This window comes from Rhodamnia argentea, chromosome 4 (assembly GCF_020921035.1).
Source record: "Rhodamnia argentea isolate NSW1041297 chromosome 4, ASM2092103v1, whole genome shotgun sequence".
Taxonomy (NCBI): Eukaryota; Viridiplantae; Streptophyta; class Magnoliopsida; order Myrtales; family Myrtaceae; genus Rhodamnia; species Rhodamnia argentea.
In genome coordinates, this window is record NC_063153.1 from 27,789,735 (window position 1) to 27,805,817 (window position 16,083).

A 16,083-nucleotide genomic window follows, 5' to 3' on the forward strand; every position below is an offset into this window, starting at 1 on the left:
TAGCAATTTCACAATATAACTATCAGATTACACCCAATATAATATCATTCATGCATCATATTCACTTTGCATAGAGAAGGTATTGTTAACTCATGGTCTCATTTTTTTCTATTACAAAAGTTATATAAAGGGTTAGAAATCTCTAGATATAACGTTTATGAATATACAATTAACTACATATTTTCTATGAGATAGTTTGAGGGAAATTTTATTTTAAAGTTGAAAATTATAACTCAATGTAATTATCTAGCAGATTTTGACCTTGTGGGTGATTTTACGGAATAAATTTGTAGGTTTATGAAGTTATTGCTGATTTGTGCTTTTTTTTTTTTTTGTTGAGCTTTTAACATTTTAACATAAACCACCCACACGGGTGGCGCCGCTGATTTGCGCACTCTTTCTCTCGCAAAAGGTCGAGTGTTCGAATCCTAGGGGCGTTGCGGGATGACTTAACCGGTGGCACGTGTGTGGTGGCTAGCACGTGTTGCCCCCGGAGTTTACCCTCCGGCTGCCGACCGTGCATGGGTTCCCTAGGTCACAAAAAAAAAAAACGTTTTAACATGAATTGCAAGATGGGGTTGAAAAATTATTTACACATTTTGCACTTTCAAACTTGCATAAGATTTTTTTTAGAAGAAATTTTTAAGCATATTTTAAGGTTTCGATCCACTTACTATGAGAATGAATTTACAATCGATATCAATTACTTTCTTCATAGCATGAGTTAAATAGCAAGAAGTTTCATTTTTTTCCTTTATGCGTTTTTCCTTTGTTAATATTTAGATATGGTCTAAATATAGATATGTTTGACATTTGATCATGCTTTTAACAAATTAACATTTTCCATATATTGATCAATTTTCTTTTCCATTTTTACGAAGATCGGATAAATAATTCAATTATATTTTAATTTTGGACATTGAAATATAGTTTCAGTCACACTATTCGGAAAAAAAAAAAACACTTAGTTGTGTGATCATAAGCTGTCATAAATAGAATTTCTTGTGAATGAGAATATGGGACTATAAATTAAAATTGACAATATTCTCTAGGGAAAATAAAAATAAGACATAGTAAATTGATATATTAATATGTGTAATAGAGTATTTGTATTGTGAAATTAACTAGAGAAATGATATAAATAAAGGTAGTTTTGTGGATCAACCTAATAAAGAAAGAAATAATAAATTGAAGAAATAGAGAGAGCAGAGGGTATTTCAATAAGTTAGCTGAAAAAGGAGTGTCTTAAATAAAATAGGAGTGAAAATAACGTCGCCCTAAAATATTTACGCATCTTCTGACAAAAACCAAAAATTTATACCCCAATATCGTACAAATTTCAAATCATATTTTTTTGATAACCAAACTCTGGTGGTTTTGGATAAAGAACAGATAGATTGATCGTGTAATATAGAAGGAAAAAAGAAAACTCATTAGATTCTTCCCCGTCGGAAAACTATACCTAATCTTTTTACACGTACATGCGAATACCTCCTAAGAACTGCATATTATTAGGAAAATTGACAAATTCACATACAAACATAGTATTTACACCAGTACATTCCCACACCAGCAAAAGCACGGAGTAGGACGTACTTAAATAAACGGAAATACTGCTACATCGATGATTATTTCAATGTATCATTCCATTATTGGAAAAAGTAAGCTAGGTTGGGAGAGATAAAGTGCTTAATAATATTTCTAAGTCTTTGTTGCCTTTTTCTAGATCCTACCTTAGTCATCGTCATAAAAGAGGCCGCATGTTCATCACAATGGCTAGCAAATTAAGTTGGATTATTTTTGGAGATTCTCGATCTTAAAGATCAATGAAGGACGTGGATCAAAGAAAATAAGAATGACTCACCCAATGAAGAACTCTATCTATAAAAACCCAGAATCATAATTGTATGGACGATTTGATCCAATAGGGGATTCTTTCCTTTGTCGATCTCAACGGCTACGAGATCTTTTTGATGCAATCTCATCCAAATGAGGAAGTTTGGAGAGTAATCCTTGGATGCCTAGCAACAGGTAGTTGGAGGTGGAGGAGTAGGAGTATTAAAGGACATCTCAAAGTTGAAGAGCAAAAATGCACAAGAAAGCAGAATTTTAAATTTCAAGATCAAGAGAGCTTCACATTCTTTACATACTATTGATTCAAACACTGTAATACTTAGAGGAAAACATTCAAATGTATGAGTGTTAGGCGGGAAGTCTTTCGACTCAAGAGTTATCACTAAGTTGTAGCATCTAAGCTATTTACTAGTAGAATCCAATCGATTGGCTGCCGACATGAAGAAGTAGCCGTAGGCTTGAACAAAGTCGAATTACTATAAACTCTCTATGCAAATTCTCTATCCCTTAAACTCTCTATTATTCTGTGATAGTAATATTGTGCACATCGCTCATATGAAGAACCTCTCGGATCTTGTTTAGCAATCATCATTTGAATGAAGCCTTGAGTTTATCCATTTGAATTTTTGCATTGATTTCTAAAATTATTTGAAATCCCCTAGTCACCCCCTTCTAGGCGATAACGCTAGCACTAATACCACTATAATTTACATCTCGCACCTTTTGTTAAATTCCTCAATTATTGTAGAAAAAGAATATATATATATATATAGCAATAGCTACTTAAGAGTATATAATTTGCATCTTGCACCTTTTGTTAAATTCCTGAATGAAGCCTTGAGCTTATCCGTTTGAATTTTTGCATTGATTTCTAAAATTATTTGAAATCTCCTAGTCACCCCCTTCTAGGTGATAACGCTAGCCCTAGCACCACTGTAATTTGTATCTCGCATCTTTTATTAAATTCCTTAATTATTATAGAAAAAGAGTATATATAGCAGTAACTACTTAAAGGCCTAAGTCCAAACTACCAATGAAAAATATGTGGTCAAACTATAAAAGTCCTTTGGTGTCTAGGGGGCGCTACCCTCTTAAGACCTCCTCCGGGACAGCTTCCCCGGACTCCCGCCTACTCACTTAGGAGCGAGACTCTTGTGTTTTCCTATTGATGGGAGTATGAAAAACACACCAATATTCTCCTACTTGGTGAATACTTTACATGCTTCTTTAAACCCAACACAATTGTATACCGTTCAAATTATCTACACTTACTACTTGGTAAAAAAAATATGCACTATTCACCTGTGCGTCAACTTTCTCCAACACTATAACTTTCTCTTTCACTTTCTCTCATATGAAGTTATATTGTATGTCAATGTATTTTGTTCTTGGATGAAATTCAAGGATATGTAGCCATGGATATGGCATTCTGGCTATCACACCCAACCTTCACTCCTTCTTAGGTAAAACCAAGCTCTTTACATAATCTATGCATCCAGATTACTTCATTATCAGCATGAGTGAGAGCCATGTATTCCGCCTTAGTAGTAGATAACGCAACCGTGCTTTGCCTTAGTAGTGGATAAAACATGAGCGGGACCCTGTGCTTTTTTGTTGATAAAGAATATGAACCACACCCCAATATTAATTAGAGACTTCTTCCTTTTCAGAAAATGGAAAATGAGCCAAACATCTTTTCACGAAAATTAAAATTACTTTATGAAACCAAAGGTCATGAAAAAGACAAAGAAGACACCATGGGCACACCATTGTTAAAGGGTTGAGTACATAAACAAATTATTGAATGGATATATAAATTCAATGAGCAGTGTTATGCTTAAAACATTTACGCATCTTCTGACAAAAACCAAAAACTTATACCCCAATACCGTACAAAAAGCAAATCATAGTTTTATGATAACCAAACTCTGGTGGTTTTGGATAAATAACAGAGAGATTGATCGTGTAATATAGAAGGAAAAAGGAAAACTCATTAGATTCTTCCCCGTCGGAAAACTATACCTAATCTTTTTACACGTTCATATATGCGAATACCTCCTAAGAACTGCATATTATTAGAAAAATTGACAAACTCACATACAAATTGTAACGTCCGAGAATTTCGACGTCTGTAAGAAAAATCTTGAATTCCAGTGTGGAAAGTAAAATTTGATTTTGAAGACTTGGAAGTTGATGATTGGCTATTCCGGGACGTTTGTCGGGAAAAGTCAAGTTTGAATCACCAAACTTTGATTCATGGTATCAAGACTCGTCGCGCATAAAATTTAATCTTGTCCGAATTTTAAAAGCGAAAATATCATTTTTGCCCCCAATCGATTGAACCAAATGACTATTGATATCCATTTTACGAAATTACCATTTCACCCTTGATTTTTGATTTACAAAAGACACAATTAGTGAAGTTAATATAAATTTTGTTTTTTTTGTAGGACCCGTGGACCCATTTTATTTCTTGTTGGTCGAAAGCCCAATAAGGCACCAGCCAAAAATAGTTATGTTCGCTTGAAACTTTTCATGCGGGCTGCTCTGAGGATTTGATGTACCTCCTTTTGTGGCACGAGTCGGACGTGAGACCCCATGGATTTAGACATTCCGGATGGGGAGGTTGAGGATCTAGATAGTGATATGGATTCTCGGGACTCTAACCCTAGACCCCTGTGGGGCTTTCACCGTTGAGTTGTGATTTTAGAGACTTTTTTATGATGACCTTTTATTATGACTTGAGAGGGTGAGGATAGCTCCTCTAGTTGATGTAGATACGAGTTAACCCCGATGACCTCAGGATCTTTTTGTTGGTCACGTGGAGCCGCCTTAGAGAGTGAGCTTGTAGTTATTACTGTATCTCCCGAGGGTTAAGAAGTATCTATAAAATAAATAGAACGTTTGTTATTAAGTTGTTTGATGTGACTGATATCCTACTTTTCTATTCTTATTAACTTTTTTATAATTGTTTGGGGAGTAACACTTTCCGCCTGCGTTAATTAAAAGATAAAAAAAATAATAATAAAATAATGGGCCAATGACGCGCTTGAGATGTCGTCCTTTTATGACCTGAGGCGATTTGCTATGGTTGTTGCGGTCCCAAGGATCGGTGCATGACATAAACATAGTAGTACATTCCCACATCAGCAAAAGCCCGGAGTAGGACGCTCTTAAATAAACGGAAATACTACTCCATCGATGATTATTTCCATGTATCATTCCATTATTGGAAAAAGTAAGCTAGGTTCGGAGAGATCAAGTGCTTAATAATATTTCTAAGTCTTTGTTGCCTTTTTCTAGATCCTACCTCAGTCATCGTCATAAAAGAGTCCGTTTGTTCTTTGTTTCTATGATGACGAATTCCTCCGAACCTCAAAATTCAGGATTTATGGATCTCACAAGCTCTTCCAAGTGCTAGAGGGGGAGGTCATCTCTTCGAGCTACTTGTTTTCCTTACCACCAATACGTCTTCAGCATCGTCAAGTTGGATAGATCAGGCAAGCTTTGCAAGGAACTGCAGTTTCCGATCTCAAGACTTTCTAGTGATTCCAGTCTGTCAAGACCTTGAATCTCAACCAGTTTTGGACAAGCATATATTCCAAAAGCCTTGAGATTTTGAAGGTTCAATAAGTTGGGCAATGTCTGAAGGTTGTAACACCAATAAATCAGCAAGAGTTGTAGGTTCTCCAGTCTTTCAAGCCCGCTGAACTCGGTTGACTCGCAGTAGAACACTCTCAAGCATTGCAACAATGTCAAATGTTCAAGGCCTTTAATAGCAGAAATTCGTTCCTGGAGACTTAGTTCCAATAAATTCTCCAAGTTGGAAAGGTCAACAACTTCAAGAAGATTGCAATTTTGAACTGTAAGTTTCCTCAAACTAGAGGGAAGCTGTCCAATCTGACGCAGGTTCCGGCAGTTGTGAAGTTGAAGTTCTTTCAGATACCCAAGGCAACCCAAATATGAGTTTATGCTGGTGATACGTGGAAGCTCCAGCATACAACATGGGCTGTAAGTATTCGCTTTTGGAAAATATTTGACGGAGGTTGAGCTGGGAAAACATAATCCCAGATTCCTTAAATTCACGAGGTTGGAGATCTCCGGAGCTTTTGCTGTGGCTGTTGAGGACAGACACAGACTTAGCAAACTCTGGGGAAGCTTTGGTACATTCTGCATGCGAGTTTGTGTTAATTTCAAAGTCTTCAAGAATGGTAGTCTCACGATATCAGCAGGAATCATCCCTAGCCGCTTGCAATCCTCTCCATAAATCTCCTCAAGTTTCTCCAACATCCCAATTGCCTCAGGTAACTTCTGCATCTGACTTCCATTCATCTTCAATACTTTCAAGCTCTTTATATTGACAATGGCATCTGGCAACTCTGCGATGACTGTTCTTGAGATATCCAACTCAGCTAAAGATTTCAGCATTCCAATCGAGTCAGGAAGTTTTGTTAACTTGGGAGCTCCACAAATTGCCAAGCACTCGAGACTTACGAGTGCTCCGATTGAGCTTGGGACTTTACTAATGGTATCATATCGAACCCCCGAAATATTCTGATCTATGAGCAGCTCAGTCAAAGTTTCCAGTGAGCCTAATTCAACAGGCAGCACTTGGAGACGGTAACATCTTTTCAGATTCAAGTGCTTTAAACGTCTTAAATGACCAATGGATCGATGAATCAATACCAAACTCCTGCAGTCCTCTAGAATTAATATTTCTAAAGACAAATACGCAGAGAGATCAGGAGTTATCCTTAACCTACGGCAATTTGACAGATTAAGGACCTTCAATCTCGTAGCCACCTGTCAAATGATTATGTATATTTAACGAGTTTGATTTACAGTATATTTGCAGGACATAAATAAATATAACCAGCAATTCTATCAAAACAACTTTATTAGTACCATGTGTATATCCATTCTTCTCACACGGCTGTAGTCCCACTATTCCCTTAGTTACCATTCACATGGATATCAAATACGTAATAACTAGATGGTTTCCTTATAAGGTAAATAACGTAACGAATTTACTACCAGTGTAAAGAGTTTTGTACACGTTCACTGTTGAATAAGTGTCATTCATTTTGTGACCTTAGTCGCTGCACATGTTTGAAATTAGACTTATAGATAGTTTTTGTATTTCGGTGAGGTGGTCATACATTACAAAATACGCAGAAGTTAATCGTAATTTAATGTAAATGATACATATTTATTTATTCAAACTAAAATCCGTAACATTATTTACTACTTCACTAAGTAATCTGCTTGATGCTATGTCTTGTTTATTTGTGTAAATTTGCTGCATATTTTCACTCACAAAATAGTCGAATTTAAAATTTCTAACCTATTTCACACGCCATCCAATATTCATAAGTTAGGAATATTATATGCCAATCATATTCGTGACAAAACCAAAAACGTATCCCAATTAGTATACTTAGATATATTGATCTCATATCACATACATCCCAATCGCATGAATATGTTAATATGTTGTTCTATGAACATCAATTGTTAGATTAAGTACGTTAATTAAGCTTTTAATCTCATTAATGAAAAGATTAGTGTTTCTTATTTAGCGTTTAGGGAAACAGGGAGTGAAAATTTGTGTGTATGTACTGTGTAGTAGCTTCAACCGTAGAAATCAGTGTTGCAAATTTGTAAGATGTTTGTCAAGTACCTCACAGCAGCTCCTCCTTCAGAGCTATCAAAAAGCGGCTTCACCCAATTTTAGAATATGTATTAGCAAACATAAAGGTAATAGCACTTCACAGCACAGTACAAATTCAATTGCAGTTATACCAAACGGAATTTACTAAACAAAAGTTAAGAGTAATTGTTTGATTCGATATACTTCTAGCTAGCAATTGTAATTTGGTATCTTGGAGACGTCCTTCAAGAGTTACGTTTTCTTCTTTTGGTTTAAATAAAAACCCAAAAAAAAAAAAAAAAAAAAAAACCAGTTACCCGTGCTTGTGTGGGAAGAAAAAGGCAATAAAAACTTGTACTTAAAAATTTTACCATACCTCTAGTTGAGTCCAACCGTTCCAACTCTCCGTTATTTCAGTCCCCGAGAGGTCAAGGATGAGAAGATTCTTGGGGCAAAAGTTGGTTGCTTGCAAATTGGAAGGACAATTCTTCCAAGAAAGCCATCTTACTTCTGGAAAGAGATCCTCAAAGTCCCCGGAGAGATTTCCGCTTGTCATTCCAAGAAATCTTACATTTGGCACTTTCTTAAATTCTTCTGGTGTCAAAAGAGCTCCACTTAAGTCCACACAAATTGCTTCAGTAGACTCAGTTCCCTATAATGATTATAAAAAAAAAAGGAAAAAAAGTGTGCTATTAACCCAGGCAAAGTGCACATGGATTGCCCAAAAAAAGAAAAAGTGCACATGGATATCTACAACAGTTTTGGGTCCATATGATGCCAAAACGGGGTCTATACAAAATAAGTTGAAACAAGGAAACTTCTTGGTAGATTCATGCTATAAAGAAGTTACACGGTGTTTCACTTGGATTTACCTTCTTTTTGGCAATCACATCCAATGCTTCCTTATGATTCCACACTCGTGAACGCTTTCCTGGATCGTTGCGATTTTCGCCACGTACAATGCTCCTACCCAAGTCCTTAAGCTGGTCGTGCATCCATAACTCATTCTTTGCTCCTATTTTTACTAAGGACATTAAAAGTAGGACTTCAATCCCCTCATCTGGAAACAATTCACAGTCATCCCACATATAGGTTGCATCTCTCTTATTTTCTCCAGCCAGAAAACAAGCAATATCAAGAAATATTTGCTTTTGCGTGCCATCTAAAGCCTCATAACTTAACATTAACTTTGTCTCCACATCCTTATGAAGATGTTTTTCCATCTTTTTTATTGTATCTTCCCACACTGCTTTCTCTTTTCCGCATAAAAATGAACCGATCAATTCAATTGTCAAAGGAAGTCCCCCAGCTTTTGCTGTAACCTTCTCGGATAGACAAAGAAATTGAATCGGAGGAGAGTTCCTTCTAAATGCATACTTGCTAAAAAGTTGTAAAGAGTCTAGATTATTTAGCTCCCCAACTTCATAAGCCAAACTATCCTCAAACACAGACAGTACACTTTTGTCTCTCGTTGTAACCACAATTCTACTTCCTGAACCAAACCATTCTCTCTTTTCTGCTAGTGCTGTAAGTTGTCTCCTATCATTTACATCATCAAGGAAAACAAGGACTCTTTTTCTACAAAATCGTGCTTTAATCATATTTTTTCCTTGATCGATGCTGGAAATCTCAATTCTTTTGTCCCCAAGGATATCACGTATTAATTGCCTTTGCAAATTTAGAAGACCAGAGCTGGAACTTTCTGATGCTTGTCGAATATCTGGGATAAAGCTACAGCTTTCAAAATCAGCTGACAGTTTATGGTAAACAACCTTGGCAAGAGTTGTCTTGCCTATACCACCTATTCCACATAATCCAATGAGCCTTATGTCTTTAGCTTCTACACTCAGCAGATCTATCACTTCATTCACTGACTGATGGATCCCGACCAAAGGATCGGATAGATGTACGGGAGACACCTTAAGCTTAAGTAAAACTTGACGAGCTACTAGCCGTGTGAGTTTTCCATGGCTGTATGCCAGCAGAAAGAGGGCAATGAAGTCACCGTCGTTGTCCGACCAAAAAAAAAAAAAAGTCACCGTCAATGATGAGTTAGCCACAAAATTCCGGGCAGAAAGGAAGAAAAAGTGCATGACTTTCCGAATTAATTCAATCATAGTAATAAGAAAAAACGGATATTTAGTAGGTGATGACCAAGATCATGAAGAATAAGATGATCACTTCCACTATTCTTCGCACAGTGTCTATCAGAAGTGAGCATGTTTCGGGTGGTCCAATTCAAACGCTAGAACCAGAAATCGAACCAGGGGCTATTCCATGTTTTTTCGAAATTGGAAACCAGACTACAATCCACAAAACCGGCTTTGAGAGCCTAACCTAGATTTATGTGTAATAATCAAGGTTTGATGTGTTTACACTACACGATGATGACTATTTGAATCTTAACTCTGCCTACTGAAAATACTAATTTTATCTGGCACCTTTTTTGTGATATTAAATAATACATGGTTTCAGAGTTAGGTTTGTTTAGCAAAAAAAGAATAATTTAAAAAATATTATTCTAAAAATAATGGCTTAAAATAATTAATATATGAAATTTTTTCATCGTCCACGAAATTGATTAAACATATATTGTTATCGTGATAAAATTATTTTTCATATATTAATTACTTTAAGCAATAAAAGCAATTTTTCGCGCAATGAATGCAGATGAAATCACCTTTTTTTTCCTCGAATTCAGCACTTTTGCACTAAGTTCTTTTGCGTGGCATTATTCCATTGCCCCAGAAGTTGCGTACTGATGGAGATGGAGGGTGAAAAGGCCAACAAATCTTTTTCTGTTAAGTACATCATTAACCTTTTGGCGACTTCCTCAAACCACCCAAAGCTCTTGCATGGGCGAACTTTTGGATCGCAAACTTATTTAGTGGATTTGATATTGGGTAACCCAACAAAATTGTTTTAGGAAATGGTGGTACACTAGCTTCCCGTTTGTTTTGTGAAGATGAATAATCTTAAAAGCATATAAATTTTCTCAATGACCACTTTGTGGTCGTGAGCTATTTTAGCCTATTTGTTAGGAAGTTTTATTGTATAGTATACTTCATAGTATAGAATCCTTCCTATTGTATATCTCCTAATTATAGTTATCAGTTTATATATATATATATATAATATGATTGAGTATTGTAAATGTATAGAAAAAAATATTCATTAAATGAAAGGAGAATTTTTCTCTTCACATTTATATTATTTGAAATAAAAAAATCAATGGGAAATTTATACATTATCGATAACACTATGTCAATACATCGTTTATTTGTTTTTCTAAATAATATAAATGATTTGTTGTTAAAATGTTTTATAAATAGTTTATTTTTCACAAAAATAAATGGACTATGATAGAAACGGGCGTCTAGAATTTTCGACCACTGTCCTCCCCCTTGTCAATTTGAAGCGGAGAAGCTGCTTCCTTCCGTCTTTCCTTTTAGGGCGGTACATTTTTTTTTTTTTTTGAGGTTTTCCAGAGAATATATTACTATATTACAGTGTGTAAAAGTGAAAAGTGACAGTAAAATATTTGGCTCTTCATATCATAACCATTATTCAAGCAAAGGCAAAAGAAACAGAGAGAAAAGGGAAGATGAAGTTGAATGTGTTCACATACCCTGTGTTTTTGGTGTCCCATCCCTTGATTCCAGCAACCTCCCTGAGCGACTCTTCCCAGCGTTGGACAATCTCAGCCCCACGTTTTTCTTTGTGCAGATTCAATGCGTCCCTGTACACTCCGGTTTCAAGTTTCACATCGGAGGGTTCCACGTCGTAGAAAATGGGCAACACCTCCAGTTCCTTAGTTTTCCTACGCTCCATCATGTGTTCCAGCTCGCGCAGGCACCAGCTACTAGAGGCGTATTCTCTTGAGAAGATGGGAATGCAGATTTTCGAGCCATCGATGGCCTGGAAAATCTCGGGGCCGATCTCTTCTCCGACGTCGATCCCCTTCTTGTCCATAAAAACATGGATACCCTTATCTAACAGGGCATGATAGAGGGAATCTGTGAAGTTAGCACGAGTGTCAGGTCCTCGAAAACTCAAGAACACCTCGAACTGAGCTCCAGATGTGTGGTGGCTCCTGGATCCTGCTTCTGAACAACTCCTTTTTCTTTTCATCGCCGCTGCATCAGGTACCCTCAAAAGATTTCGACAAAGATTTTACAGACTGGGGATAATGGGGAATTCGGTGTTATGCGTTTCAAGCATGTTTATATTTAGTTGAGTCATGTGGAATTGACTTTCTGTTCCCCATTCCCGTTAGGTATTATAGTAAACTGAAATTACGGGGACGTTGTTGGCCAGTCCTCATCAATCCGCCGTGTCGACACCAATAACACCGGTCAGTCCAAGTCAATGGTCAGGATCGGCGTGCTGTGTGTATTGCGTTTTCTTCCATTTTGATGTCATTTTAGGCCAAGATTACAGTTTCTTCTCCAGGAATTGACCTTCTTGGCACCTTTATCATCCAATGAGAGTTGATGTCGTATCGCTGATCAGTCCAGCGTGAAAAACGACATTGAAGGTAATATTTTTCATATTATTTGGCGTTTGGATCGCTTAGAAAAATAAGTCAACATAAAATATTCTTTCAGTCCACGGGAAAATTTATATTGCAATTCAGAAAAATGACTTTCTCTTTGAAAAATCAGGAACCATTTTTCAAAATATGGCTAGAACCAGAAACTTTATGTTTGGGCACGAGAACCCCTATAGAAATACTACAGGTTCCAACCATTGTAGTGACCTAGATCAAGACATCTGTCTTAAATCTAACGACTAAAGACAAGTACGAAGAGCAACACTTTGCCGATGCCTTTCCACTCTTCTCACTCACCTCGTTCACCTTCTGCCACCTATTGCTGTCGACCTCCTCCACTAACTTCCTCATTCTACATTCAATTTTGTCGAAATATATAAATATTAAACCACACATTCTTCTATCAATTTAAACTTTTAGAATAGTTGGTTATGGCCCCATCAAATCTTTTATGATATCGGAGTAAAAGATCTTGAGTTCAAATATTTCCAGGCTCCTATTTGCCTCCCCAATGAATATATCCACTCTTAACACTAGGTAAAAGACTAGACTAAGCGTGAAGGGGAGTGTTGGAATATATAAATATTAAACCTTCTTCTATCAGCTGAGTGTTGGAATATATAAATGTTAAATCACGCATTTTCAATCATCTTAAGCTTTTAGAACAATTGGTTATGACCTCATCAAATCTTTTAAATTTCACATGTTGTAACTTGTCACGACACACTTCGCTCTCCATCTTGTAATCCATCCTAATCTCAGCTGCAAGGCCCGGCTCCACCAATAGCTCAAACAGATGAAACGGTTGTTGTGCGTACGGGGGCAACAAGGCCATCACCACGCCGGGCCGTATGCTCTTCGACGTGTAAGTACTATGGATCCAAATCCTCCAATTGCCGGGTGAGCCAAGACCCCGGCCTGCGGGTCCCACCCAATCACTTTTCCAACCCAAGCCGTCCAAGTCCGGGACCCCTTTGGGCAATGCCTCCATTCCATGGGGTCCTCGTAGTTACATCATAACACCTCTTGGATGTTAAATGTTTGCAACACGGTGTCCTCCACGGCCTTTTGATCTTCCCTAGCAGGTGGCATCACCCTTTTAATTCCTCGTTTTTGGCCATTTCTTAACCCATTTCTCGACGAGATTAGGCGTCCATTTGTCTTTAAATGGAACCTCTTTAAGCTTCCTTTCCAAGAAAGGTAGCTATTGACACCTAATTTTATCGATCCTGCTCAAATTTAATTTATGTTTTTATTTTTTTGTTTTAAATTAACAATGGCCAATATAGGTCAAAATAAATTTTCCTTTTATTGTTGCACACTAGGAAATGAATAAATAAAATAGAGAGATCGAATCGAGCCGAGTCAACTCGGACGCACGCGGCAAACCTAGCCCATGTTTCCTTCCCCCAACGCGAAATGGGCCTGGATGACGCAGGCCCACTTCCTTTTTTTTTTTTTTCCTGTGAGGCCAGCACAAGTGGCCCGCTTCCCTTTAAAATTTTATTTTTAAAAATTGTTTCTAAATGTAAACCTAAACTTAAAACTAAGATGCTTAGGATGCTTAGTATGACTTCAAGGTTTAGCAATAATGTGATGCAATTAATGAAAGATGGTCCAATGAATATTTCATTAACGAGAAAACCTTAACGATGAATCACAAAAAAAAAAAAAATGCAACTAGGCCAATGATTGGATCGCCCGGGAATCGGACGGGGTCCTAGGACCATATGTCGGTTCCCTGTCCTTGAAACTAGGAACCGGACCCTCGAGTTTGGTTCCAAGCTCTAGGGTGCGACCGAACAAGACCGAGAACCAATCACCCCAAGCCATCGGCAAAAGAAACGCGAAAAGAAAAAGAATAATTTGAAAAAATTATTAAAAGTATCGGCGGTATCACATAGGACAACTAGCTTCCATGTTAGCAATTTCCGGCCTAAGATTAGCCGGATGGATTGAATTGGTACCAATGCAAAAAAGTTTAGGACTAAATCGATAGAATTAAAACGTTTAAGACTGAATTAGTAACAATGGAATGGTTTAGGGCTTTTTTGGTACTTTTTTCCTATCTTCCGCGTATGCATATATCATCTTTGAATTGTCATGAAACAATATCGATTTTATAAGATCAACCAATGTACACCTAATGCTACCTGTTATTCTTTTGTCTGGATGAGAAGAATATGAAATTGGTTAGGTCTGATGTTCCTTTCTCTGCTATGTTTTTCTCGTCCCTTGACAGGTGACCGCTATGCAACAATGCGCAATATTTTAAAGATATTAGAAGTCTAATAAACTTATTAATGGAGTGTCATAATACTTGAACGAATGGACCGAGAAACATCACGAATAGCGAAGACGACAGGAACAGAAATAAGTCAAGGCATATTATTGAAGATGTCTTCAATGAAACGACTCAAAGACAAATAGGAAGGGCCACCCTCAACCAACGCCTTCCTACTCTTCTCGCTCATCTCCTTCACCTTTCTCCATCTCTCACCGCCAACCTCCCTCATTAACTTCCTTATTACGCCCTCTATTTCGTCCGCCATCACTACGGCATTGGTCTCCATCTTGAAATCCCTCCTGTAGTCCATCCTGACTTCCGTTGCGAGGCCCAGCTCCACTACTAGCTCGAACGAATTGAGCTGTTGCTCCGAGTACAAGGGCCATGTGGCCATGGCCACCCCGAACCATATGCTTTCTAGGGTGGAGTTCCATCCGCAGCCCGACACGTACCCCCCAATTGCTGGGTGCCCTAGGACCGCAATCTGTGGGGCCCACCCAATCACTTTCCCGAAGCCAGCTGTCCGATCTAGGAACCCTCTGGGCAAGACCTCCGCGGGGTCCATGTAGTCACGAGGGATTTCAACCTTGCCCTTTGGCGAGGGCCGCCGCAGGGACCACAGGAAGGGTTGTCCACTACGTTCCAGCGCGCAAGCCATCTCCTTCACCTGGTCCTCGCCGAAGCTCCCCATGCTCCCGAAGCATAGGAAAACCACCGATGAAGGTGATTGCCCGTCGAGCCACTCCATGATGTCATCGCCTCCGCTGTTAGCCTTCTTTTTTATCTCACCCTTCAGATTTAATATTGGCCCAACTGGATACACCACGGGCGCCCCTAGGCCTGCTAAGGACCTTATTGCATGAGGTTCAAGCTCGTCGAACGTGTTTACAACAATGCCTGCGGCCGCTCTCATCCTCCTGGCGTGCTCCAGAAACGGTCCGATCGCCTCCTTCATAAGAACCACGGAGGGTAAGACCTTGGCTGGCAAAGGGTTCATGAAACTCGGGATGTCCAGTTCGCCAGCCGCATCCTTGAATTCAGCTACGTCCACGTTGTGCTCGTCTTGGAGTGACTGGAGGTGCAGCATCATGCCGAGGAAAGCAGCGCTTGACGGGAAGAAGATATAGGATGGTACTCCGAACTCATCCGCCAGGTCAAGCATGGTGGTGCAGAACATGTCAAGAACGAACCCTGCAAGCCGCCTGGTTGAGCCGGCTGAGTCGGCGATCTTGGCAACAGCCTGCTTGACGAGGGGCATGTTGCTTTCAATAAAATGGGTGCGAAAATTGCCCGAGGAGATGACAGTGTTGGCGTTCTCACGTGGGAGATGAACAAAGCGGATGCGGGCAGCGGCCCCAGTGGTGGCGAGCGAGTTTGTGTATGAATCGACATCGAAGTCGAACAGAAGCCTCATGATGAGGACGGTGACAGAGAGGCGTGGGTCACGGTCGACAAGCAGCTTGGCCATCCCGACCATCGGTATGAGATGGCCCATGCCAGGCGATGGGACGAAAATGAGCTCGGCGTGGGTCATCGGCGAAGCTGATTATTTCCCTGGGAGTGTTTCGAAGTTTCGTGGTTGGAAAAGACGGTGATGAGGCTTGAGGCTTTTTATGTTGATTATTATTTATGTTGGGTTGTGGCGAGGAAGATTCTCGGTTGATTCCGTCTTCTCGGGGCATTTTTGTCATTCGATTGTTTGATTTGCTTGATTCAATGCATTTGCACCTAATGCAGCGT

The 16,083-nt window shown here is 38.7% G+C and overlaps 4 protein-coding genes across 4 annotated transcripts; all 4 read right to left on the reverse strand.

Moving 5' to 3' along the window:
• Window positions 1-5,239: 5,239 nt before the first annotated feature.
• LOC115731889 (protein PopC-like) lies at window positions 5,240-6,297 on the reverse strand. Its single transcript, XM_048278174.1, has 3 exons — window positions 5,668-6,297; window positions 5,519-5,538; window positions 5,240-5,447 (listed from the first exon to the last, which is right to left on the reverse strand). Exons 1-3 carry the CDS (start codon window positions 6,280-6,282, stop codon window positions 5,429-5,431), a joined length of 654 nt encoding a protein of 217 aa, XP_048134131.1. The 5' UTR covers window positions 6,283-6,297; the 3' UTR covers window positions 5,240-5,428.
• LOC115743485 (disease resistance protein L6-like) lies at window positions 6,293-9,597 on the reverse strand. Its single transcript, XM_048278114.1, has 4 exons — window positions 8,377-9,597; window positions 7,881-8,156; window positions 6,378-6,657; window positions 6,293-6,309 (listed from the first exon to the last, which is right to left on the reverse strand). The coding sequence occupies exons 1-4, from the start codon at window positions 9,595-9,597 to the stop codon at window positions 6,293-6,295; spliced, it is 1,794 nt and encodes a 597-aa protein (XP_048134071.1).
• Window positions 9,598-11,054: 1,457 nt separating this feature from the next.
• On the reverse strand, window positions 11,055-11,697 carry LOC125314893 (disease resistance protein L6-like). The gene has a single exon (XM_048278177.1). It carries the CDS (start codon window positions 11,633-11,635, stop codon window positions 11,072-11,074), a length of 564 nt encoding a protein of 187 aa, XP_048134134.1. The 5' UTR covers window positions 11,636-11,697; the 3' UTR covers window positions 11,055-11,071.
• A 2,737-nt stretch (window positions 11,698-14,434) lies between these two features.
• LOC115729938 (anthocyanidin 3-O-glucosyltransferase 2-like) lies at window positions 14,435-15,877 on the reverse strand. The gene has a single exon (XM_030660573.2). It carries the CDS (start codon window positions 15,875-15,877, stop codon window positions 14,435-14,437), a length of 1,443 nt encoding a protein of 480 aa, XP_030516433.2.
• Between the last annotated feature and the right edge of the window lie 206 nt (window positions 15,878-16,083).

Excerpts from the sequence above, each read along its gene's own strand:
- LOC115729938 (XM_030660573.2), bottom strand. The coding sequence starts at position 15,877 with ATGACCCACGCCGAGCTCATTTTCGTCCCATCGCCTGGCATGGGCCAT.
- LOC115743485 (XM_048278114.1), bottom strand. The coding sequence starts at position 9,597 with ATGCACTTTTTCTTCCTTTCTGCCCGGAATTTTGTGGCTAACTCATCA. Across the intron at positions 8,157-8,376 it reads ATGTGATTGCCAAAAAGAAG|GGAACTGAGTCTACTGAAGC; the intron begins GTAAATCCAAGT and ends TAATCATTATAG. Across the intron at positions 6,658-7,880 it reads ACGGTTGGACTCAACTAGAG|GTGGCTACGAGATTGAAGGT; the intron begins GTATGGTAAAAT and ends ATCATTTGACAG.
- LOC125314893 (XM_048278177.1), bottom strand. The coding sequence starts at position 11,635 with ATGAAAAGAAAAAGGAGTTGTTCAGAAGCAGGATCCAGGAGCCACCAC.
- LOC115731889 (XM_048278174.1), bottom strand. The coding sequence starts at position 6,282 with ATGCTGAAATCTTTAGCTGAGTTGGATATCTCAAGAACAGTCATCGCA. Across the intron at positions 5,539-5,667 it reads ACCTTTCCAACTTGGAGAAT|CTACAACTCTTGCTGATTTA; the intron begins TTATTGGAACTA and ends AGACTGGAGAAC.